General features: G+C 51.2%; 1 protein-coding gene across 4 annotated transcripts; it reads left to right on the top strand.

Annotated features, from left to right (window-relative positions):
* Window positions 1–24549, top strand: TEX29 (testis expressed 29). Of its 4 annotated transcripts, none has more exons than XM_054447163.2 (6): window positions 1–76; window positions 2695–2790; window positions 9574–9684; window positions 21520–21589; window positions 22780–22955; window positions 24383–24549. In XM_054447163.2, exons 1-6 carry the CDS (start codon window positions 1–3, stop codon window positions 24421–24423), a joined length of 570 nt encoding a protein of 189 aa, XP_054303138.2. In that variant the 3' UTR covers window positions 24424–24549. The 4 variants fall into 4 exon arrangements, with proteins under 4 accessions (XP_054303138.2, XP_054303139.2, XP_054303140.2 ...); XM_054447165.2 differs by lacking the exon at window positions 1–76 and adding an exon at window positions 2443–2600; XM_054447164.2 differs by lacking the exon at window positions 9574–9684.
* The last annotated feature ends 1520 nt before the right edge of the window (window positions 24550–26069 follow it).

A 26069-nucleotide genomic window follows, 5' to 3' on the forward strand; every position in this document is an offset into this window, starting at 1 on the left:
ATGAAAGGTTCCAGTGTGGATCACGAAGGCTCACATCGCGGACACACTAAACACTATGGAACTGCGCATTGGATGGGTGAGTTCATGGTGCATGAAGTATATTTCAATAAAGCCATCACGAATATCAAACAAAAAGGCAGCCTCATGTCCTGTGCACGAGTGAAGCCTAGAGTTTACCGCATGGTGGATGGTGGCAGCCCTGGCCAGGGCATTCCTGGAAACCCACTGTGGCCCTCAGGGTCCCCGGCCATGGGCACGGCTGTGTGCTGGGCATCTGGCATGAGGGGTGCTTGCTGGGGAGACTTCGTCCTCACCCTCCTTTAACACCTGCGAAGGGTTGGTCCCAAGGGGGAGGTCACAGGGCTGCTGAGGTGGGGGCCAGAGCCCAGCCTCTATCTCATTGTACACAGGAGTAGGGACCCCAGACCCCCCTCACGCTGCACCCCAGAGCCTGTGACACCTGGGCCATGGGCTCCGTACCTCTGGGGCTGACCACCTCCTGCGCCCCCGCCCCCGACTGCAGCTGCCCCTCATCCTCGGGCTCCTCTCTCCTTCCTGCACCGTTGGCCCTGTGGCCTGGCCCGTCCCCTGGGGCGCCCCTCCCTCTGGCTTGGAGGTGGGGCTCCCCAACTCCAACTCCATCTCCACGCAGCCCGGTTTCTTGACCCCCGCTTCAGGCAACCTCAGCCGCCTGCTCCCGGGGCAGAGCCTTGACTTCCTTCTCATCCAGAACAGAGCATGCACCGCCACCTCACCCTCAGGACCCCCACTCTGATTGTGGCTTTGTCTCCAGCTCGCTCCATCCACCAGGGGCTGAGCGTCCCACATCCTCTCCTCTCCCCAGGATGTCCTCATGCTCTTTCCCAATTTAGAGTCCATCAGCACCGCCACCCCCTGCAAGCCTCAGCCCACTTAAATCCAGTACCGCAGCCCTGCCTCAGTGGCCGCCAGGTGTGACAGGCAGCAGGTCACCCAGCAGCACGCTGGCACCTGGCCCCTGAGTCACGCCTATGCCATTGCTCTAGTGGGTGCCAGCTCTGGCCAGGCAGCCCCACTCCACCTACCCTCCTGACAGCACCGACTCCTCCTCTGCTTTGCTCCCCGAAGCTCCCTCGTTTTGGCAGGCTCACCTGGACAGCCCCCACACGGCGCCCACTGCCTCTACGTAGCCTCTCTGGCCTCTGCGGCACCATGGCTGCTGGGCCCCGGGCTGTCCCCTGCTCCTGTCGCTGGCACCGGGCTCCTTCTCCGACTGCTGCTCCCCGGGGTGCTCCAGCGCCTGATGGTGGCTTTCACTACCAGCTGCTGGTGTCCTCACCCACCAAGCCTTCACCCTGAACTGCCTCCTGGGCATGTCCCCTGGATGCCTCTGTCCACCTGACGCCCACAGCACCAGCCTCCAGCCCCCCAACAGCGTCCTCGGCTCACCATTGACTGTTTCTTTTCTCGCTCTCCACATCCAAGCTGTCTGCCACTCTTATTAATTGATTGGTTGATTGACACAGTGTCTCCCTCTGTTCCCCAGGCTGGGGTGCAGTGGTGCAATCACAGCTCTTGACCTCCCAGTCTCAAGCGATCCTCCCGCCTTGCCCTACCAAGACTCTGGGATTACAGGTGCGCACCACTATGCAAGGCCCACTCCTTCAACTCAAACCACAAAAAGCAGCAGCCCCCTCCGGCAGCTGCCTGCCTTCTTCCTCATGAGTATCCCGCCCTTCCTGCTCACAAACCTCCCGACAGCCGTTTCCAGCACAGCAGAGCGATGCTGTGAAAATGATTCCATTTCTCACACAAAATCTGCTAGTTAACTCCCTACTTTGCTCAGAATGAAGGCCACCATCCTCACCATGACCCACGTGGTTTCATGCCCTGCCCTCCTGCGGCATCTCGGCTCCTTGTGTCTCTCAGGTTGCCACACCGGCCTCCCCCCAGGCCCTCTGCGTGCTCCCTCCCAGACACAGCTTCCTCTCTGGAGGCCGCCCGCCCACCCTGTGGCAAGGGGCAACCCCTGCCCTGGTCCAGCCTGGCCCACACCCCGAGTTTGCTTTCTCCCCACGGCCCAGGTCTGGTCTGAGGCAGCTACGTCGCTCTGTCCTCTCCCCAGGAGGGAAGGGATTTGGTTTTGTTCTCTGCTGCACCCAGTGCTGGCTGGCAGAGAGGGGTGTCCCAGGAAGGACCGGGGCACAAAGGGAGGGAGGGACAGGACTCAAGCACCTGCGCCCACAGGCTTGGTGGGCAAGGGGCGGGGGTATCCTGCAGGGAACGTGGGACTCAGCCCGTGGTGTCCCCAGCAGTGTCTTGCCCCTGGAACTCCCTCCCTACATCTGTTCATCTGAGTGGCCTTCGTCCTCGATGCAGCCAGTGTTAAGGTGGACACGCGCATGGCTCCGAAGTCCTGTGTGACGCCCACATGACCTCATGGGGCTGTGTGATGTCACAGCGGGCGGGGTGGGGTGTGCCCAGCCTGGTCCCACAGTCCACAGTGAGCGGCAGACAGAGGGGTGGCCAGTTTGTTGTTTTACCTAAAAGGTGTTTTCCACGTGGAGTAGGACTGAGAGGCACGGGTGGCTGAGGGGACCCGCCTTTGACGTGAGGTGCAGGTGAGTCGACGAACGCCCCCTCCTGGTGTAAGCCACCCACTCCCCAAACGACGTCCCTGGGGCCCCGCCCACGCTGACCGCTCCTGTTTTCCAGGTGTGCTCGGCCCCTTCATCTGTCCATCAGCTGCGGCGATGAAATACGTGCCGGAAGTGAAGAAGTCTCCGCCGTACCTCCTGAAGCAATTCACAGGTATGGAGGGAAGGCGCCAGGAGGGTGGGTGGGGAAGGGGAGCGGTTGGGGGGGCGCAGGGAGGAGCTGTTTGAGCCCCTGGCGTGGACAGGGGGTCCTGGTCCCAGACCTGGCTAGGAGGGCAAGGCAGAAAAATGTGTGTTCAGGAAATAACCTGGGAAAACACTGTGAAGTCTTCATTTTTGAAAATTTTATTACAAAATACACCTGAACCTGAGGTTTTCTAGATGAAGAAATACATTTAACTATTTCCAGGGGTTTAACAGGTCAAAGGCATTTTGTCCATGAGGTGCTGAAGATCCACTTCAACTACTTCATAACTTTTATTGCAGGAGTGACTTTTTTTATTAAGGAAAAATATTTATCAGCAATGAAGAAGTTCCCCCTTTCCTTTCCCCACCCGGGCAACAGACCCGGAGGCAGACACTCACCACTGGGACTGGAAGGAACCACTGGTGTGGGACGTGACTTCTCCCACACGTGCTGTTAATGTGCATAGATGGGGGGTGACAGTGACTTACGGTCAGGAAAAGGAAGATTCTGGAAGTTTGCACCTCCCCGGGGAGGCGGGAGATGCCACCTTCCATGGCTTGGGTTTACCTGCTACTTGAATGTTTTTTTCTCAATTGAGCTTGTATTCATGCAATGCTTTTATAAAACAACAACAACAACAACAACAAAAAACAAAAACAAAAAAAACCCAAGAAAACCGGATGAGCGTGGTGGCCTGTAATCCTAGCACTTTGAGAAGCCAAGGCGGGTGGATCACCTGAGGTCAGGAATTCCAGACCAGCCTGGCCAACATGGCGAAACCCCATCTCTACTAAAAATACGTGGTGGTGGGTTTTCTGTAATCCCAGCTACTCGGAAGGCTGAGGCAGGAGAATCACTTAAACCCCGGAGGCAGAGGTTGCAGTGAGCTGAGATTGTGCCACTCCACTCCAGCGTGGGCGACAAAGCGAGACTCCGTCTCAAAGACAAACAAACAAACCAAGAAAATGGAAGAAAAAGAAAACAGATTGTTTTGGGTTGTTACCTTTGTTGGGAAGGTAGGCTAGTGAGCGCCTCTCAGACCAGCCAAGATGCTGGCAGCCACTGAGCACCTGCCCACAGCAGCACCCGGCCCTGCAGCTCTCACAGCGGGACAGGGCGGCCCAGGTGCCAGGAATGTGTGGCATCTGCCAGACTGTGAGGCCTTCCAAGGCCACCCGGCCACCAGGCTTTGTCACACCAGGGGGGCAGCTACCTCTTTGGACAGGAAGAGGGGTGTCCACAAGAGGGGTCTTTGCAGTTCCCGATCCAGACGCACCCAGGGTGGAGTGGGAGGCCTGCGCCTGGGGCCCCGAGGGAACGGGCCGCTCTTGTGGCCAGCTGGGGTGGCCCCTCTCTGGCAAGATGGCCCTGTAGCCAGGGCAAGCACGGGGGAGAAAGCGGTCCCTCTTCCAGGCCCTTGGGGGCCACCCTCCTGGTCTCTGCAAGCATTGCAGCTGTTGTGTGTGCAAGCTGCTGCTGCTGGGCCTGGCCACCCCGTCTGTGAGGGGCTGCCAGGGGCTGCTGGAGGCTGGTGCCACTTCTCAGGGTGCATGGGACTGGTGGCGGTCATCTCAGGTGTGCCAGGTCACCCAAGGCACTGCCCAAGCTGACCCTGGGCTGGAGTCCTCTCACCTTGCCATGGCCATGCCCAGGCCCCAGCTCCTGGCGTCTGCAGGCGACACTCCTGTGTGCTCCCCACAGAGCGTGTCCTCGTGAACTGAAGAACGCATGCAGGGGGGTCAGCATTGTCCTTATCATTCTTTGCAGACTGTGGCGTGGCTGTTTTGTGACTGTTTCTATTCCTTTAGGGGTGTAGGGAAGCTGTGAAATGACAAGGCCAGGGTCTTCCTGGCTTGGAGCTGGCTCAGGTGTCAGCACCACTGGTGGCCCCAGCGGGCAGGTGGGGAGCTGGAACCTTTAGCCACAGTGACTGGCCCTGGCCCTGTAGCTCAGGCCCTCTCTGCCGCCCACCCCTGGGCTGCCCAAGAAGCAGCCTAGAGGAATTCCTCCTGTCCTTCTCTGCGCAACTTTGCAGATGTGGAAGAGGCTCTGTGGCCGGGTGCAGTGCAGACTCTGGCCTCCAAGCCCACCTGCTCTGCAGCCTCTTCCCATGTGGGTGCAGAGCCCTGCACACCTCCCCTTCCATGCAGCCCTGCTGGGCTTCCCCATGTCCACACTCGCTCATCCTGGACAGGAGGCAGCTGGGCCTCCAGACAGCCCCCTAGCAGGTGATGGCCTGAGGCTGGCTCCCAGGGCACCATGTTCACATGGCCCTGGACAGCGGGTGACCTGGGGGTGAAGGAGCGGAAATGAGGATGGGAGGATGACAGGCGGCCCCTGGGGAAGAGGCATGTGCAGGGCCGCTCAGTCCTGACTGGAGGCTCTGCCTTACTGCGGTGATGCAGCCTCGGCTGCTGTCTGTCAGCTGCTGCCTGTCAGCTGATGCCTAAAGATTAATGTCAGCTCCCTCCCTAAATAAAATAGTTTCTGCAAAAGTGCTTTTAAACTGTGACACACTTTCCACACCGGTGTGGCTTCTCTGAGAGGCTTGTATGAAAGAGTGGGGACTCGAAGCCACTGCTTCTTCTCCACAGGCTCGGGGGTCTGTGGACATATTTGGACTCTCTGTGTCCAAATCCCAGGGACCCATGGCTCTGCACACCCCAGATCCCCATCCGTGGTTCACACGCGCTCCGGGCAGGAAGGCCACACACACGAGCCTCTGCACACACCATGCCAGCTCCCCGAACCTGCTGTGATCCCTGCCCCGCTTCCTCCTCCTCCTCCTTCTCACCTCTTCTTCTGTGTTCTGATGCTCAAACTCCAGGAGAACTGGCGTCTTCTGTCCTAAGATAACTTGATATGCAGCTTCAAGCTCAGTGTCAAGAAAATGGGTCTCCAGTTTCAGAGATTTTTACGTTGTTTATGACAACTGCTGTGAAGACACATTCAGCCGGACTCCAAGTGGTGTCACAGCTCACAGACAGAAAGGGGTGTGCAGTCCGGGCCCGCTGAAGGTCCTGGGGGTGCTGGTGGCAATCGTGACCGCAGGCACATCTCTGGAGTTCCCACACCACATTTCCTGTCACCACTGTACTCAGAATCTTGTCTTCTCTTCCCGCCTGGACCATCTTTGGAAACCTGTCTGTGGTTGGGTCTTGCTGTCCGTGGCCATGCTGCCAGGAACCCTGAGCTGGGATATTCTAGTGGGCCGCCAGGCAGTGTGGCTTGGAGGTATCCCCTGGAGGCCAGCCTGATGCCTGCCTTTCTAGGGGAGCAGCTCCCAGCAGGGAAGCTGAGCCTCAGGAGTGCTGGAAACCTCCACGGTGCCATGAGGTCACGGCTGCTCTGTCTGCCGGCTGCTTCTCCAGGAGGCGACCGTGGTCTGTCCCCTGCTAATTGACTGCTTCATCAGGAAGCGAGGTGGCAGAGGGACTTGGATGGGGAGTCACACCGAGGACCCGGCGCTGCCCTGAGAGAGTCTCTGGGCTTGGCTCCTCCCCTAGGAAGAATTCCTGCAAGTGTGCGTTTCAGAGAGAGAGGGGAAGGGAGGTGGATGGAGCACAGGAAGGAGAAATGCCACGGAATCGTCAGCCACACTTAAAATGGTGACGCTTCCCCACCAGGTGATGATTTTAAACCTGGATCATCAGCCACGTTTAAAATAATGACGCCTCGCTGCCTGGGTCAGAAAGCCCTGGCCTCAGATCTGCACCTCTCTGGGCATCGTGCCCCTCCTGAACCTTTCGTCTCCTGCTGCAGAAGCAGCAAAATGCAGAGTGAAGAGACTTTGCGTGGCCTTGGAGAAGAAGAACAGAACATTTACCATCGTGCTGGCGTGGGCATGTTAGAAGCCCCAGGTGGTGGCCGGCGGGAAGTGGGATGAGCGAGGGAGTGGATGGCAGCCCCACTGTCCCTGGGGAGCGGTGGCTTCCCTGGGCTTGCTATCGACGCAGATGGGGTGATGGGACAGACTCGTGGGACGAGCTCTGAAACCTCACTCCACGGGCCCCCATCTCACCTGGCCCCCCTGAGCCGGGTGGCTTCTCCCAGGAAGCACTGGGCTCATTTTAGATGGACTGATCTCCCCAGTCTCGTTTCAGTAGATCAGGAGGAACGTGGTTGCCCCGCCATCCTGAAGCAGCGCCTCCCCGTTCCCATAGCCTGGCCCAGCCGATGGCTCCTCTCCCCCTTCCCAGCCATGCTGTCACCACTCTGGGAGAGCACAGGGAGAGAGCCAGGCAGTGAGCCCCACGCTCGAGCCACCCTGGCTGTGGTGCGGGGGGTGTCAGGGCCTACTGGAGATACCACTGCTGGTGCCAGTGGCCGGGCCTCCAGTACCTGTGCGGTGGGCGAGCTGCCAGTGATGTTTCTAGAGGGAGCAGGGAGCTGCATCAGCCCTGCCGATCCCCCACCACGTGGGAAGCCCACTTCGGCCCCCTTGGCGGCTGCAACCTGGTGCCTGCCCAGAAAGCCTCAGCTTACTCCAACCTCAAATCCTGTTACGGGTTGTGGAGGAGGGTGGAGGGCCGGGCTAGGAATTGAAATGCGTGACTTTTCAGGGTCTACTGGATTTTTAAAATGCATGACGACATTGTGGAGGTGCGTGCAGGAAAATAACGGTGGGTGTGGAGGGAAAATGGGACACCGGAGGAGGCGCGGGAGGACTGACGGGATTCGATGGCTGGGCGGTCAGATGCGATGGGGACTGAAGTTTTAAAATGAGAAATAATGTATGAACGTTTGTGTAGTGATATTGAAGAGAACAAATCACTTTATGAATAAAAATAAAGCTTCGTTCAGTGGCATATTTCCTGCCCAGGCTGTTTGCTGAAATTAAACATCTGCTGTCACCCGGAGCAAGTCTTCAGAAACCTTTGTTCTCTTGGCTCTGTGAGCAGACGCCTCTGTGCTGCTGGGGCTTCTCCGCCCATGTCTGGGGACGGTGGGGAGGGCGCCTGGCACCGTGGAGACAGCAGGACCCTGAAGCCAGAGGTCTCTGTGGATCCCAGCTCCGCTGCATCCAAGCTCGTGGGATCTTGGGTTTCGTCTGGATCTTCCCAGATGGGGTGGAAGAACCTTGGGGCATCATGAGCTGGGTGCTGGCTGGTGTCTGATGGGGTGGAGGAGCCTGCAGTATCCTGATCCGGGTGCTGGCGGGTGTCTGGTGGGGTGGAGGAGACTGCGGGCAGCGCGAGCCTGTCTGTTGGGGTGGAGGAGACTGTGGGCAACGCGAGCCTGGCGCTGGCGGGTTTCTGGTGGGGTGGAGGAGACTGCGGGTAACACGAGCCTGGTGTTGGCAGGTGTTTGCTGTGCAGCCGCTGTCATCATCTGCGTCAGAAAGTGGAGGCAGTGGCGAACTCTGAATTCTCTGGGAGCTGCCTGTGGGTAGTGCTTGTGAGGTTCTGGCACTGTGTCCACCCTGGAATTGCACTCCAGGAAAAAGTCCGTGGTGCCTGGACACCCTGGGAGCAAAGCCCTCCTAGTCACCCACTGTAGACACATGGGCTGCTGCATAGAGCGTGGGGGACCATCTGGCCAGCCACAGCCCGAGACCAATCACCCACCCCAGGCCCCTCTGAGCCTGGCTGTGCAGGACCTGCCTGCTACTGTGGGGCCTCTCCTGGCCTCCCCCGACAGCTTCCCACATGGGAGGTCAGCTCAAACCACACACAGCCACCCCATGCAACTGAGGGAGGAGAGGGTGGCAGCAGCCGGTGACTTCGGCCTGCCCTGTGCACTCTGCCTTGGCAGGTGGGGCATCGCCTCGGCAGAGCTCCCGTGTCCATGATGCTTCTGACAGAGGATGAGGGCTGCAGCTGCAGCCTTTGCAAACCTGGAATGGGGGTGTCTTGAGAAGGGGAACCTGAAAGACTAAATCAACCCCAAGGATCACAAATGGGGCTCCTCAAGGGTCAAGAAGGCTGGGCAGCTCCCCTCCCAGCCCCTGTCCCAGTGGAACAACTTACAGAGGGGCCAGGGAAGACCCCCAGTGGCTTGGGTGCAGCCTTGGCCTGGGGCGTGGAGCCTGGCTTTGTGGGACTGCAGTCCACCCAGCAGAGGTCTCTGCGGGCACCCTGGGCCCTCACCTGCAGGAACCCCCTTCATCATCCAGCCCAGTCCCTCGGTGGCCCATGGCCGATGAAGGGAGCCACATCCCTCGGGGCTGAACATGTGTGAGGTTGCTGAACTCCTCTGGAAAGGGTCGTCTGCCAAGAGCTGTCCTCGCCCCGCTTCCTTTACCTCCCAAGGCACGCTGCACACTCATTGTCTTCCTTTTTCTCCCTTTGGGTCAAAACTGGCATTAAACTTTCTGTCCTTTTGATTCAAGTTTTTAAATTCTGAAATAATCCTCAGCCCATGCTGCTAATTCTAACTCCTGTATGCTTAAGTGTGAAATAATTACACGTTCCCTCCCGAACTCCCAAGCACCCACTGTGTGAGCCCCACGCTCTGTGGGCTCTGTCGTGCGCCGTGCCTGGCGCTGCTGCGCGGAAATGTATTATCTCCTAATCGTTAGAGGGCCCCGCATTATTCTGTGTAATTAACTTGACATTATTTTGCTCAGAAATTTAATTCATTCTGGATCTTAGTTTCAAATAAAGATTTGCATGATGCATAATTTAGAAAATAACAAAACCACAACACAAACCCACAGCTGCTCCCCACACCGGTTCCCAGGTTCTTTAGCGGAGAGCGGAGTGGCTTTGTTTTTGGGGGTGACACTTGTGTGTGTCTGTGCTTTTGCAGTGTGTGACGTTCCTCTGTATGACATTTGTGACTACAACGTCTCCAGGGACCAATGCCAGGAGTTCGGGTGCTGCTTCTACGAGGGTGTCTGCTACAAGAAAGCGGTTCCCAGTGAGTAGACGCCCCGGCCCCCCGCGGCGGAAGCCGAGGTAGCTGGTGACCATGCCGACCACTGCCCTGCCTGTCTCCCTTCCCCGGGGTCTCTGTTTGCTGGAAACACCTTTGTATTGTTCTCTGGCCACACTCTTCTGCTCCGTCTTAGTGGGTACAGTAGACTCTGAGTGGGGTTTGAGCTGGAGGGCCTGTGAATGTGATGTAAGCCACCAGAGGGGTTCCATTCCCAGATGGGCTGGGCAGGGCATGGACAGGGACAAATGGAGGCCCCCTTCATGGAGGAATTTGGCCGTTCTGGGTGGTTGCAGAGGCTGGATTTGGGGAAATAGTGCTGCAGAAACATGGGGCGCCGGCAGGGCCCGGGCCAGTGGCCGCGTGTGGGGTGAGCCCATCAGGGTGGAATGGACCTTGTCCACCAGGGGCTCTGTGAGCTTGGCCCTGACTGGGGACTCCGTGGGCTGCTTCAACGTTGGACTAGAAGCCAGACCAGACGTGAGGATCTGCTGGTAGCCCCTCAAGCCCCTCAAGCAGCATAGGGGTGAAGTAAGGACAATGGGCACCCAGTGGGTGGTGTACGGGGCCGGAGGCGTTGCCACTCCCCATCCCCGTGAAGGCTTCCAGAGGGAGGCACGCCCTTCAGAGGACCATGGCTAGTTGTAAAATGTGTTCGAAGGGAGGTGGGAGGAGGTTAAGAAACCAGGATGGTGTGCACGTGAAGGGCGTTGGGCTCCCACCTCCTCAGCATATTCTCGCCTGTGAGTGCACCGGCCTGCACCGCTGAGGTCTTCTCATTTCCAAACCCTCATCAAGGTCCACGTGAAGCTTCATATGTTTCCTTGTCCTGTGGAGGCCCCTTTTGGAAATGAGGGTAAAGGGGCTCTTTGTGCTGCGTGGGGAGGGGTGGACAGCAGCACGGACGGAAGCGGCCTGCACAGCACGCCCTTGGGAGGGAACAGTGCAGCCCTTAACGGTGGAGATGCTGGACGTGGCTGATGAGCTCTCACAGCTCTAGGCTTCCTTGGAGATGAGTTCCAAACCCTCCCTGTCCTAGGCCACTCTTTTCTCCACCCCCAGCACCCCAAAGTGAGTAAAGGCCCCTGGCTTTGTGCAGCTCAGGGCCATTTCTTCTTCCTTTTACTTCTTTCTCCTGCATTTCCTGCTAGACTGAGCCTTGAGACCAGGCACCAGGTCCTCTTCATTCCCTGTATCTAGTAGGGCTTAGAAAGTCAGGAAACGTTAGTGACTGATGGGAATGAGTGACTGATGGAAATTTCCAAGTAGTGACCTGCTGGTGGAACCTAGCGTGAGCTCGGCTGCTCACCGCTTGCAAAGCCCATAACAAATGAAGGGAAAGTTACTTTATTTCCAAAGCTAGCAGTGGGGAAGTGGCTGACTTGTGCTTCCAACTTTAGGCTGGGGAGAGGGGCTTAAAAAGAGGAACTTAGAATGGGAGGCACATGGGAGGGGTGCTTCTACAAGGTCTGAGGGTCTCGTTCCAGTGGCTGTCACAAGCCACAGCCCACCTGGAGCAGGAGGTGGCGTCATCTTGATGGCTGGTTGTAGACTCACTGCCTTCAGGTCATCTCTGGCATTTTGCAGCTGGGTCTCTATGCTTGGTCTATCTCAAGATGAGCCCCTAGAACTTGTAAGTAAGCCCATAATTAAATACCAGCACACAGTTAGATAAATGTGCATGGGGCTAGGGGGTGTGTGGTGAGAAAGGGAGACCATGGTGTTGCAAAGAAAGTACATTTCAAGGCTATATTTTAAGACTAAGGAGAACAAAAGTTTTTTGCAGTAAGCTTTCTGCATCGTGAGACTAGGGGAAGAAGAGAAAAAGGAAAAAAAGTTTTAAAACTCATTTTCAGGCTAGACTGTTTGATTACATGGGGACTGCCCAGTCCTACAGACGTAAAGCCTTAAGCCAGCTCCTCTGAGATTAAAGGGATATTCTGGGCACAAAATCAGTCAAGAAAGAAAGCGCTGACGGGATTCTGGCTTGCTCCAGGGAGGGTGTCTGTCCTGCTTCGTGGTGAAGATTTCGCACCTCATCAAAAGAAGATGAATTTTGGCTCCTCAGAGGCAAACGAGAGGTCACAATGGATACCACTGATAGTTGGGAAGGTTTTCTGATGACAACGGCTCCTGCAGATCCTGGCTTTAGAGATTCGGGACCAGACCCCCTGCTGTCCCAGCCTCCACTTCCAGGAGCCTCTGGGATTCCCAGGATCCCACGCCTTCCTCTGACTACAGATAAAATCAGTTGGAAATTGCTTCAGTTATTATTTTTACCAAGATACTATACCACAAAATTCACCTTTTAAAGTATACAATTCAGTGGCTTTTAGTATATTCACAGTGGTGCAGTCATCACCACTAACTCCAGAACATTTATACCACTCCAGAAAGAAACCTCATGCCCATTAGCAGTCATGTCCTATCCTTCCCTCTCTCTGGCCCCTGGCAGCCGCTCATCTCTCTATGGACTTCCGTATTATGGACATTTCATATAAATGGAACCACATGAGTTGTGGTTCTTTCACTTACGTAGTTCTCAAGGTTCATTCATGTTGTAGCAGCTATCAGTACTTCCTTTCTCTTTATCATAGAGTAATTGTCCACTGTATAGATGTGCCAAATTTTGTTGACCCGTCTATCAGTTTATAGACATGTGGGTTGTTTCCACTTTTTGGCTATTATAAATGATGCTGCTCTGAACATTTGTATATAGGTTTTTGTGCAAACATGTTTTTTATTCTCTTGGGTATATTCCTAGGGGTGGAATTGCTGGATCATATATTAACTATCTGCTTAAATTTTTAAGGAACTTCCCAACTGGTTTGCAAAGTGGCTAGATCATTTTCCAGTCCAATCAGCAGCGTATGAGAGTTCCAACTTCTCCACATTCTTGCCAACACTTGTTGTTGTCCTTTTGTTTACAGCCATTGTAATGGGTGTGAAGTTGTATTTCATTGTGGTTTTGATTCATATTATTCTAATGAATAATGATGTTCACAATTGTTGCATTTTTTTTTGGCTATTTGGATATCTTCTCTGGAAGAAAAGTCTATTCGAGTCCTTTGCCCGGTTTTAAATTGGGTTAATTGTCTTTTTATTATGGAGTTGTATGAGTTCTTTATATATTCTGGATATTAAACTCTTATTAGAAATGTGACTTGCAAATACTTTCTATTATTCTCTTACATGTCTTTTCTTTTTCTTGATAGTGTCCTTCGAAGCACAAATTTTTTAATTTTTATGGTGTCCATTTTATCTATTTTTCCTTTTGTTGCTTGTGCTTTGGTGTCACATCTAAGAAACCATTGCCTAATCCAAGGTTGCAAATATTTATACCTGTAATATCTTCTAAGAGTTTTATACTTATAACTCTTACATTTTGGTCTTTTGATCCTTTTTGAGTTAACTTTTGTATCTGGTGCAAGGAAGGTTTCCAACTTCATTATTTTGCATGTGGATATTCAGTTGTCCCACCATCATTTGTTGAAAAGATTCTTTTTTCCCCATTAAATTGACACCGTTGTTGAGAATCAGTTGCCCATAAAAGTGAGAGTTTATTTCTAGATTCTCAATTCTATTCTGTTCATCTACATGTCTATCCTTAGCCAGTACCACAGTTTTGATTACTGTAGCTTTGCAGTAAATTTTGAAATCAGAATGTGTGAGTGCTTCAACTTTGTTCTTCTTTTTCAAGATTATTTTGGCTATTATGGGTCCCTTGCATTTCTGCATCAAATTTAACTTGTCAATTTCTGCAGAAAAGAGGTCCTTGGCAATTTGATTGGGGTTGTGTTGAATCTGTATATAATTTGGGAAGTATTACCATCTGAACACAATATTAAGTGTTCTAGTCCATGAACAGGGGTAGTCTTTCTATTTATTTCGGTCTTTAATTTTTTTAAATATTTTATAGTTTTCTAGGTACTGATCTTGAGCTTCTTTAATTAAATTTATTCCAAAGTATTTTACTCTTTTTAATGTTATTATAAATGGAATTGTTTTCTTCATTTTCAGATTGTCTATTGCCAGCATATAGAAATATAATTGATTTTTGTATGCTGATCTTATATCTGGCAACCTTGTTGAACTTGCTCATTCTATTAGTTTTCTAGTTGATTCCTTAGGATTTTTTGCATACAAGATCATGGCATCTGAAAATATAGTTTTACTTCTTTTTTCCTAATCTGAATGCCTTTTGGTTCATTTTCTTGCCCAGTTTCTGACTAAAACCTCCAGTACAATGATGAATAGAATTAGGAAGAGCAGAAGCTTTGTCTTGTTCCTGATCTTAAGGAGAAACTTTCATGTTTCGCCATTAAATACAGTGGTAACTGTGGGTTTTACTAGATGCCATGTATCTATTAATAGTAAATGCAAGAAACAACTTGGAAACACACGAGTTGAGAAAGCTCCCTTCTCTTCCTGTTTTGCTGAGTGTTTTTATCATGAAAGGGTGTTGGATTTTTTTCAAATTCTTTTTCTGCATCTATTGAGCACCTTAATGGTGCTCTTTATTACTTCATGTGGATTTGACTTACTGTCTACTCTTCTTTCATTTCATCCTAAAGGGCTCCCTTTGGTATTTCTTATAAAGAAGCTTTGCCAGTGATGAGATGAATATCCTGACTTTGTTTATCTGGAATGTCTTAATTTACCCTTCAATTTTGAAGCATAGAGTTGCTGTATATAAAACTGCTGGTTGTAGTCTTCCTGACAGCCCTTTGAATGTTTTATCTCGTTGCCTTCTGGCCTGCATGGTTTCTGATGAGAAACTGCTGTAAATCTAGGGCTCCTTTGTATATAATGTGTCACTTCTCTCATGCTGCTTTCAAGATTCTCTCTTTGTCTTTTGCAGTTTGCCAGGTGTCTGGGTGTGGATCTCTCTGAGTTTATCCCACTCAGAGTTCACTGAACTTCTTGGATGTGTAGATTAATGTTAACCAAACTTAAGAAGTTTTTACCATTATTTCTTCAAATATTCTTTCTGTTCTTTTATCTTTCTCCTCTTCCTCTGGACTTTCATTACGTGTATTTGGTAGACTTTATGGTATCCCACAGACCTCTAACACTGTATTAATTTTTCTTGGTTATATTTTCTTTCTGTTACTTAAACTGGGTAATCTCATTGACATATCTTCAAGTTTACCGATTCTTTTGCCTGCTCAAATCTGCTGTTGAGCGTCTCCAGTGAATTTTCATTTCTATTATTGTACTCTCAACTCCAGAATTTCTTTTTGGTCTTTTCTTAATAACGTCTATATTTCTATTGATACTTTCTATTTGGTGATATTAGTCATTTTTTACATTGCTATGAAGAACTACCTAAGACTGGGCAATTTATAAAGGAAAGAGGTTTAATTGACTCACAGTTCTGCATGGCTGGGGAGGCCTCAGGAAATTTACAATCATTCCAGAAGGCAAAGGGGAAGCAAGACATGTCTTACATGGCAGCAAGGTTGTGGGGAGGGAACTGCCAAACACTTTTAAACCATCAGATCTCGTGAGAACTCACTCACTATCATGAGACTATCATGGAGTAAACTGCCCCCATGAGCCAACCACCTCCCACCAGGTCCCTCCCTTGACATCTTAGAATTACAATTCGAGATGAGATTTGAGTGGGTCACAGAGCCAAATCATATCAATGAAATATTATTCTTATACTTTTATTTAGTTCTTTAGACATGGTTTCTTCTAGTTCTTTGAATATGCTTAAAATATTTTGATTTAAAGTCTTTGTCAAGTAAGTCCAATGTCTGTGCTTCCTCAGTGATGATTTCTATTAGTGGCATTTTTTATGTGTATGGCCATACTTTCTCATTTCTTCGTTATGTTTAACATTTTTCTTTCTTGAAATTTGGACATTTTAGGTAAGATAATATAGCACCTCTGAGAAATGGGTTCTTTCACTTCCCCAGGTTTTATTGTTGCTGCTGTTTGTTGTTGTGGTTGTTTGATGACTTTCCTGAACTAAATCAGTAAAGTCTGTATTCTTTGTGGTGTGTGACCACTAAAAACTCTTCTTGGGTAGCTACTAGATAGCTAATGAATAGACAAAAATTTTCTTAGATCTGATGGTTTAAAAGAGGCCTGGAAACACAAGCCTCTCAGACTTTACAGAGGGGTTCTGTGTGCATGCTGAGGCATACCTTCAACAAAGTCAGAATATTTCTAGCTCTGCCTTAGCCTTCACTTCCTGCTTATGCAGATCCTTAAGTCAGCCAGAGGTGAGGTCTCAGGGCCACCATAGGTCTTTCCTTGCAAAGCCCACAGCACTGAACATGTCCTTGGCCGTCTAGATTCCCAGGAATGTGTCAGAGCATTTCAAAGCTCTCTGCACATCTTATTTCCCAGATTTTCATGTTAAGCTTGTTGGTTAGCCTCTTGTTTTCCCCCAACTGCTACCCACCACTTTAGCCAGTAAAACGATTTTCAATTGCTTCTGATTGTTTATAACAAATGCCTGGGGAAAAAGCTGTTCTCACCAAATGAGCTCAGATCAAACAAAGATGATATTCCAGGGAAGCACCAGACAGATCAAATAATGACAACTCTCTGACAATGTGGCTTTGAAGGAGCTCCCACCCTGTTCTGCGCCCCGCAGTGGCTGCCAGGCTGCTGGCTTTACCGTGATTACAGGCTGTTGATTTTCAAGCTACCGTGGAGCTGGAGGGTGGGTAGGAGAGGTGGGAACAGGGCTAGATAAAAGGTCCAAGCGCGCTCTTTTACTGAGATTCAGCTGTTTGCCTCAAATAAACAGATTTCCACAAGCTCTTGGTTAATTTCCAGACTTCTGAAAAACTTCCCTCTGATGATTTTTGCCAGTGTTCTCATTGTTTTTATGGAGGAAGAAATTGGCAGGGGGGTCCTCACTCTGCTGTTTTTGCTGATATCACCCTGAAAGTTAATTATGGGCTTTACTGAAGCCCTAGTCCGGTTGTACATAATCAGTTAGTGAGAGTTACAACAAGATGTAGTGCTTTTTCCCGAAGGAGTCCATTATCCTTCACCTGACTCACCTGTCACATTGTAAAACCCATGCCCTTTAGCTAGAATCTTGAGAGATCTTTTTGGGTTCCAGGCCTTCCAGTGTTGAACGGCCTCTCACATGGCTTCATTCCAGCAGCTCATCCTCTGGGGCATGTGGCAGTACTCCTGAAGCCAAGCTCATGGCAGTGGGTGCTGACTTGGCCATGGTTTGCTGTATTGGCACTTGTCATCATTTTGTTTTTGTTTTGTGAAATTGGGGTTTGCTGCTCACGTTGCATATGCAGAGAGCAGCAGATGCTCACAGTCGTGCTCAGTTCATTTCCATCATAGAGTTGGACTTCTTACAGAACTCCAGTTTCCAAGGCACTTTTACCACTTAGTTTTTCTGAGAAGTGTACCATTTAAGGCTCCTGAAAGCGGCAATCATTAGCATCCAAAAGGTATTCAAGTTTATTCTTTCAGTCTTCTCCATAAATGATTAGTGATCCCAATTTCCTCATATCCCAATGAAGCAGAGATCCAACCATGTAAAGTGGTGTAAATGCATCACTCCAGGAAGATCACAGCTAGGAGGGGAACTCACGTCCAAGCTGCTACTGCTGCTGCTTTTGCCACCTCTCCCATCCCCTGAGCACCTTTTTATCTGTACCACGCAGGTGCTGGCCAGTTTGTAAGTGTTGGCATGTATGTCGAACATGGCTTAAGTTAGAACAATCGCCGCATGCCTGTCATCCATTTTAAAAGTGAGCCTTAATCCCTATAGCAGCTTCATGACTGGTGTTATAAGGAACCCAGAAGAGAACACAGGCTCTCAAGAATGTTTTTTACTTGGAGAGGGCTCACTGTTTTGCAAGGGGGTATATCATTTTTGCATGGAAGCAACCATTAAGTTCTTTCCATCATTCTAACTTTAATAGCTGGGTTGTGTGGCTGTGCTTTTCTTGACTCCTGACTTCTTTTGGGCCTGTAGGAAGAGCCTGGGCAGTGGGCCCTGCCTTGGGGTTCTCACTGTGCCCTCACATTACTTTTCATTTCTTTGACATCTTTCTCATTCAAAACGACGAATGAACCTTTGTGCTGTGCAAGTTGTAGTATTCAGTGACAGGGTATTATGAGCTCTTTGTGCACATAATTCCATGTTATGAAAACCTTTCACCAACTTCTTAAATTGGCTGGTTTGAAGTGCACATTGTGTTATGGCATAATCTGTATTATTAAGAATATGAATTGGGGAATTAGCATTAGATCTTTCAGAAAGAATTGGGAATTCAAAGAGAAAGATTTCCCTTCATTCTTCATTCTTGATTTAGGGTATGTTATTTAACATGTCATTTCTTCTAAGTATCTGACTTCAGTTTCTTCATGGGACTTGCTGAGATGATTTCAAAACTTTTGTTTAACTATATTTTGGGAACATTTACCAAGATGTTTCTTTAAGAAAATAATCCTTTCTTCAATTGCTGCTGTTTCTGAAAGATAAACCAGACTTTGTGATTTATTATAAGCCAAAGATATGGTCTGTAATAAATAGTGTTGCTAGACAGACACTGTACAGAGCACATCATTGAGGTTGAGTCTCCATCTTTAGGAGCTTGGCATCAACGGCAAAGAACGTGAGCACATAGGAAGATACGGGAGATATACTGACAGTGGAATACTAAGACGCTGACTAATATGTGTGTCTCTTTAACAGGACTTCACTCACATAATTTTGAATTTATTCCATGAGCTAAGACACAAAGTCATACTAAGGAATAAAACATTTCCTGGAGTTCAAGAATTTCAGGGTTACCTTCTTGCCTCATGAACGCTCTTAATTCACCCTTTCACTTTATTTGTGCATTTCAATTCAATCGATTCTGTTTATTGAACAGCAGATCAACAAACTTCTGTTTGTTGAGGTGCAGATTCTCTGGGCAAGCTCTAGGCTACCTCTCAGATACATCCTCTATTGCTGTGTGACAAATTACCCCAAAACTTAGTGGCTTAAAGCAACTTAGAGGCTTTGCTGGGTGGGTTGGGTTTGGGTGTCTCATGAGATTGTGGTCAAGGTGCCGAGTGAGGCTGCAGTCGCCTGAAATCTTGGCGTCCCAGATGACTCACTTTGCTGGGAAGTTGATACCAGATGTTATAGGAAGATGACTCACTTTGCTGGGAAGTTGATACCAGATGTTATAGGAAGATGACTCACTTTGTTGGGAAGTTGGTACCAGATGTTATAGGAGGCCTCTTCTCCTTGCCATGAGGGCTGCAGTCTTTCCCAGAACAAGTGGCCCAAGAGAGATCAGGGCAGAAGCTGCCATGTCTTTTTCACCTGGCCTCAGGGGTTAGACTCTGGCATCTCCTTTGGCTCCAGGGATCAGCGCTGTTCAGTGTGGGAACATCTATCTAGGGTGTAAATACCAGGAGGTGAGAATCGGGAGGCCATCCTGGAAGCTGGTTATGGTAGCCCCAGATATTTAGAGGTGAGTCTGCCCCACTGTTTCCCCTCCTCAGGTAAGCAAGTTTCCACAGGATAGTCCTCACTTAAAGAAATAAACCAGCTGATTGGAAGAACCTTTGACAAGCAGTTTCCCAGTGTGCTGCTCGGTACATGCACACGCCTGTTATCTGACAGCTTGCAACCCCAAGCCTCACTCCCTTCCTCCAGCCTCTCCGTGAGGAACTCTTATCGAGCGCCCATTGTGTACTTCATCGTTCCTTACCGAGGTCACCTCAGTATGAGGAAAATCGAGGATGTGGGTTACCCTCACGAGCTGGCTTCAACTCCCTCTCAGTTTTCTGACTTCAGTCTCCGTGGAAAGAATCCTGGGCACCTCATCCATTGCTGGTGGCCCTGTGATGAGTACAGGGAGTGTGGATCCTGTCGGAAGCTGGCTCGTGTGCCCAGGAAGCCACTTTCTCTGCACCTGCAGCCTCGCTTCTGGGGTGGGTTGAATTGTGTACACCCAATGCATATGTTGAAGTTCAGATCCCTGGTACCTGTGAATGTGACCTAATTTAGAAAAAGGGTCTTTGCAGGTGTAATTAGGTAAGATGAGATCACAGTGGAGTAGAGTGAGCCCTCCATCCAAAATGGCTGGTGTCCTTGTAAAAAGAGAAGAGACACAGAGACAGAAGAACACAGAGGAAAGACAGCCACGTGACAATGGGGGCAGAGACTGCTGTGATGCTAGGAAGAAGCTGGGGAGGACCCTTCCCAGGAGCCTTTGAAAAGAACATGGCCCTGCTGACAGTTTGTTCTTGGGCTTCTGGCCTCCAGAACCAAGAGATTATCAATTTCTATTGTTTTAAGTCCCCCAGTGCTTGGTACTCTCTTACAGCATCCCTGGCAAACTGACACACCATCCAGGGAAATTACATCTGATGGTGTTGTTACTGCTTCACGACTCTTGGAAGCGGTTTAGCAGGAGGGGAGGTATGGGAATTGAAGGAAATCATGTCACCTGCACTTGGTATTTGCAAGTCAGCCAGTTTCTTTGAGAGAGAAAGAAAGCAATTAGAGAAGAGAATAATATTGATAATAAGAACAACAATAAGAATTACTGTGTATATGTGATTAGCCAAGCACTTAAGAACTTTACTTGCATTCATTAAAAAATTCCTTGCATCAACCTGACAGAAGGAACGTAGAAGAACAAACAGTAGATGAGGATATTATTTGACCAAGGACTCTGAGAGGAGTATTGCTCGTGTACAAATGTTAGGACTTGAGGGGTCCAAGTCCTGAACCAATGAGCCGACGGAGATCCAGATACCAGCCCTCGGTGCTGGGCAGTGCTGCGCCCCTCAGGCCTCTTGCACAGACGGGGTCCTGCCTGCTGAGCAGTGGGCAGTCTCCCAGAAAGAGGCTTAGGAGGGGGCTGAGCAGTTCCTCCTCCCAGTTACCCCTGTTTTGGAGAGGCTGGGAGTGCACTCACGCAGGGAAACCCAGGGTGGTGGGGCTGCCCCTCACGGCCACGTGGGGAGGCTTGACTTTTGCTGAGGCTGGGTTGGAGAAGGCACGGGAAACTTGGGGATTGCAGGAGCCCCTTTTAATACAAAGAAGCCCAGTCAAGACCAGTGGGATTTGTCTATGATCCAGTAAGTGTTTTCCTTGTATTCAGTTTAAGGGAGGAATTGACCTGGGCATTGAGGAGCCATTTCCAGGGAGCTGGGGAGCCCAGCAGGAACAAAGGGGCCAGCGCCATCTCTCCACGCACCCCCGGGGGTCAGGAGCCAGCGCCATCTCTCCACGCACCCCCGGGGGTCAGGAGCCAGCGCCATCTCTCCACGCACCCCCGGGGGTCAGGAGCCAGCGCCATCTCTCCACGCACCCCCGGGGGTCAGGAGCCAGCACCATCTCTCAATGCACCCCCGGGGGTCAGGAGCCAGCGCCATCTTTCCACACACTCCTGGGGGTCAGGAGCCAGTGCCATCTCTCCACGCACCCCTGGGGGTCAGGAGCCAGCGCCATCTCTCCATGCACTCCCGGGGGTCAAGAGCCAGGGCCATCTCTTCACGCACTCCCGGGGGTCAAGAGCCAGGGCCATCTCTTCACGCACTCCCAGGGGTCAGGGTTGTCACAAAGTGTCCTCTGGGTGGCACTGACTACCACCTGGAGCTGCCTTTCACAGGGAGCCCTCGTCTGCCTGCGGGGGCCTTTGGAGATGTCCACAGAGCTGAGTCTCCAGGAGACGCCGGGGAGGGTGGGCCAGGAGTGCTGACCATGGGCAGCCGTGCCGGGAGAGCCCGCACCCGACTCTGGAAGGGTCGCCTTTTCTTCTTCTTCTTCCTTTTCTATTTACCTGGATTGAAATGACTTTGAATCCCACCATTTTTCAGTTTACATCCACGTGTTCTCCGCCTTGATTGTGATCATCGCTGGGGCCTTCGTCATCACCATCATCTACAGGTCTGTCCCTTTGTTCTTCACAGGGAGGGTGGGGAGGAGGGGACTTGCCTCTCCTGGCCGCAGCCTCCTGCCTGCCTGGGCTCCTTCCGGCTTGGTGCTGCTGGGGTGACTGAGAACAGCTCTCCGTGAGCCTAGGAAAGGGAACTGGCCAGGCAGGGAGGGCCCCACTGATTTTCTCCAGAGTGCTTGTTGATGAAAATCATAACCCACATTTAGTGAGCACCTAAGACTCTAAGCGCTCTGCTCAGCCTTTTCAGCCCTCGCAGCCACTGATGATGTAAGTGAACTTACTGTCCCCGGATTGGGATGATTGATGCAGCATCGAGGGGGTCCCAAGGCTGATGGATGGGGCAGTGAGGCTCTAACTCAGGCTCCCAGTTGTCTCAGAGTGCCTGAAGCCAAGGCTGCCTGCACCTCTTGGCCTGTGGCCTGCGTCCTCATTGCAGGGTGTCAGGGTTTGGAGGTGTCTCAGAGATGAGTCTACTCCCTCTCATTTTAAAGGTGAGGAAATGCAGACCTGGGGGGCCAAGGCAGCAGGTGGCTATTCCCAGGGCAGGGCTGGAATCCAGCATCTCACTCCCCGGCCACCACCTTCGCCATGAGCCCACTCTGTGACATGCATACAAGCCCCTGAGATTATTCGAGTCTCTTTGTCCAGGACTGAGTAAAGGCATTTTCCTACCATGAGTGGTGCTATATGCTGTCTTACGTGTGTTAATCATGAAGATGAGCTGGCAGTAGCCTGCAGTGCACAAACACCTTGCCCCTGCCCGGAGCTGTCTTTGGGAGTCTAGCTGCCTCATACAGTCATCTGTTTGGAGCCTGCACAAGAAACTAAAATGAGGCTGGATGTGGTGGCTCATGCTTGTAATCTCCCAGCACTTTGGGAGGCTGAGGTGGGAGGATCACTTGAGCCCAGGAGGTGGAGGCTGCAGTGAGCCGTGTTTGTGCCATTGCACTCCAGCCTGGATGACAGAGCAAAACTGTCTCGAAAAAAAAGAAAAAAAAAAGAGAGAGAGAGAAAGAAACGAAAATGAGAACTATTACATCAAAGCATTTACCTTAAAAAATAAGTATGCATGATCAGGAACCTATGTTTTCAGAGGGATGTCCTGGTGGGTGGAAGGGGGGAACTGGAGAGTTTTCCATCTGTAACTTCCCTGACTGTGATAAAACCCTCTTCCCATCAGAGTCATTCAGGAGAGCAGGAGAGAAAAGGCCATCCCTATGGATGTCGCACTGCCACAGAAGTCCAGTGAAAAGGCGGAGGTGGCCTCATCCAGCAGCAAGTTAGGGCTGAAGCCTCCGAGTCCTGGGCCTCCAAGTGCTGGGCCCTCGATGAAGAGTGATGAGGACAAGGATGATGGTGAGAAGCTTCTGGAATGATCCTCAGCCTAAGGTCGAGGGCGTGGCTCTGTTCCCTCGGGAGACCTTCCCTGGGAAGGGGTTCAGCATCTACACAGGCCCTTCAACCTCAGTGATCAGTGTTGCAGTTTGTTCAAAATTCTAATGTACCCAACATTGGAGGTTTAGGTTTGCAGGGTGGGTGTGGCTGTCAGTGTGAGTTTCCTTCTGTGAGTCTTGTCCTCCCCCTTCCCATCCCCTTCTGCCTCCCTGTCATTTCACCCTCTGGCGGGACCCTCAGTGTTAGTGTGGGAAGCTCCTGGGGAGGGGGGGCAAGAGTCCTGCAGAACCTGCACATTTGATCAGGTGACTTCCTGTGGGATGGCTGCAGGGCTGCTGTGGGTACTCTTTGTGGCACCCTGGCCGCGTGGTGGTCTTGGTTGTGCAGGGAGGCTGCCGGGCTGCCGTGGGTATTCTCTGTGGCACCCTGGCCGCGTGGTGGTCTTGGTTGTGCAGGGAGGCTGCCGGGCTGCCGTGGGTATTCTCTGTGGTGCCCTGGCCGTGTGGTGGTCTTGGTTGTGCGGGGAGGCTGCCGGGCTGCCGTGGGTATTCTCTGTGGCACCCTGGCCGCGTGGTGGTCTTGGTTGTGCGGGGAGGCTGCCGGGCTGTTGTGGGTATTCTCTGTGGCACCCTGGCCGCGTGGTGGTCTTGGTTGTGCAGGGAGGCTGCTGGGCTGCCGTGGGTATTCTCTGTGGCGCCCTGGCCGCGTGGTGGTCTTGGTTGTGCGGGGAGGCTGCCGGGCTGTTGTGGGTATTCTCTGTGGCGCCCTGGCTGCGTGGTGGTCATGGTTGGAGAGGTGGACGATCACTCTATGCCTGCTTCGGTTTCCAGGAAGGAAAGTTGCTCATATGTTGGTTTACCTGCTTTGAGGGCCCTTGGAGGTTGCTGGTTGCTTTTCCTAGATCAGCACCTTGTCAGGTTAGAGAAAGAAACATCTCAAATGGTAATCCTTATCTTCAGAGATGTTTGTACAGGATACGAATGGCCTGGCCTTACCCATTGTTACCAAGTACACTTGGCTTTACAGGGACCATCAGGAAAATCAGGAGGCAGGGCGAGAGGGCGACCCACACTTGATTTCAGATCTGGAATGCCTGGCCCCTAACCGAGGCTGCATCTGTGCAAATGAGGCTTTCCTGCAGGACAGATGTTTGCCTGGTTAAGGGAGCCTCCTGTGTAGTGAGACGATGTGGGAGGAAGAGTGTTTTACTGTCCCCTGGAATGCACTGAGAAACACAGGGGAGGATACGGCCATCCCCAAAACTGGCTTTTGAATCAATCATTGCCAATCGGACACCATGTAGATGGGTTCAAAGACCCTGATGAAATCTTTTTGGGACTGCTGAGTATTCCATTTGAAAAAACAATTCTTCTTTTCTAAAAATCTAGTAACAGTGACAATAACAGAAGCCGAAGAAACTGAGGACTGACTGAAACACATGAAGAAGCGGAGATTGGCAGAATTATCCAAATGAAATGGTACAGCAGGTGCACTGTTAACAGTGTGATGGAATGACCACCCAATGAGAAAAAAATAAAGGTATTTTGAAAATTGCTTCTCGTCCGATGTTGCTTATTCATTGCTATATTTTTATTTTAGGAGAGAGAAAGCCTGTGGGGTAGGAGAGTGGGAACCTGAACTTTCAGTTTTTAATGGCACTGCTTGTCACTAATATTAACACTATGGGGACTCACAGCATGGGCTCAAGGTGGTGTCATCCAGGTCTCCTTTTCAGAAGGCAGGCTGCACTTTCACCAAAAGTGGGCTGCCACACGGACACAGGTGGTTCAAGACTCTGGCATTGGCTTTGCTAGGACTTAGTCATGCTGCGAGGGAGGAGCAGCGTCCGGATCTGGATCTGAGAGGCCCCAAAGCATAGGCCGTAGCTGCCTGAGAGCCCCTCATGCAAGGCAGTGCGCTCAGTCCCAGAGTGGCCGACAGATGCTCAGAGGCACGCCCAGGCCGGCCCAGGGCAGCCCACGGATCTTGGAGGCTCCATTTTCTCACCTCAAAAATATGCATTCTACACAGGAACTGTGGCCCTTATGCCCACGCATTGCAGCTTTAAAAAAGGATGATAAACAATCCGGATAGACCAGACGCATCCTGCTCCAAGGATTATTTAGATGAGAAATCAGTTTGCATGAGCCCCTGGAAGCCCCTCATCTGCTTTCTGGCTGGTAAACCTTGTCAGCTGCTGATGGGCTTGGCCCAGGGTCTGCACTGCTGTAGGGCTTCCTGCAGGGGGAGGTTATGGGCCTGCTGTTAGCCCCTTTCTTCTCACGGGCAGTGATTGGCTGGCCTTAGGCCAATCGGGCTCTTGTATTGGTGTAGATCAGGTGTCAGCACACTTTTTGTAAAAAGCCAGAGAGCCGGTATCTCAGGCTTTCAGTTCGTAAGGTCCCTCCACTGCTTGGCTCTGCGGCTGTAGCGTGAAGGCAGACACCAATGATGCCTCCATGAAGGACGTGGCCTTGTTCCAAGAAGACTTTCTTATGGAAGCCAGTGATGGGCTGGACGCTGCCTGCAAGCTGTAGTTGGTAAACCCCCAGGCTAGAGATGTTAGAAATGTGTTTTGGAGCTGGGCGTGGTGGCTCGTGCCTGTGATCCTAGCACTTTGGGAGGCTGAGGTGGGTGGATCACCTGAGGTCAGGAGTTCGGGACCAGCCTGGCCAACATGGTGAAACCCCATCTCTACTAAAAATACAAAAATTAGCTGGACGTGGTGGCACATGCCTGTAATCCCAGCTACACAAGAATCTGAGGCAGGTGAATTGCTTGGACCTGGGGGGCGGAGGTTACAGTGAGCTGAGATCATACCACTTCACTCCAGCCTGGGCGACAGAGCGAGAGTCCATCAGAAAAAAAAAAAAAAAAAAAAAGAGAGAGAAAGAAAGAGAGAAAGAAAAAGAAAAAAATGTGTTTTGGAGGTCAGTCACCTGGGATCTGAGCACTCCTTAGACTGTCTTCAAATAAAGCCTTGGCCAATGACTGGGAATGGGTTTTGGCAAGAACCTAGAGCTGTGCAGATGGGGCTCAGCGGCCCTAACTGGCAGAGTCTCTTTGCACGATGTT

This window comes from Pongo pygmaeus, chromosome 14 (genome assembly GCF_028885625.2).
Source record: "Pongo pygmaeus isolate AG05252 chromosome 14, NHGRI_mPonPyg2-v2.0_pri, whole genome shotgun sequence".
Lineage (NCBI taxonomy): Eukaryota > Metazoa > Chordata > Mammalia > Primates > Hominidae > Pongo > Pongo pygmaeus.

What these genes read in the sequence shown, in the direction of transcription:
- TEX29 (XM_054447163.2), top strand. Translation starts at nt 1, where the DNA reads ATGAAAGGTTCCAGTGTGGATCACGAAGGCTCACATCGCGGACACACT. An exon ending in GTCATCACCATCATCTACAG is followed by an intron (nt 21,590 to 22,779) that starts GTCTGTCCCTTT and finishes TCTTCCCATCAG; the next exon opens with AGTCATTCAGGAGAGCAGGA. An exon ending in TGATGAGGACAAGGATGATG is followed by an intron (nt 22,956 to 24,382) that starts GTGAGAAGCTTC and finishes CTAAAAATCTAG; the next exon opens with TAACAGTGACAATAACAGAA.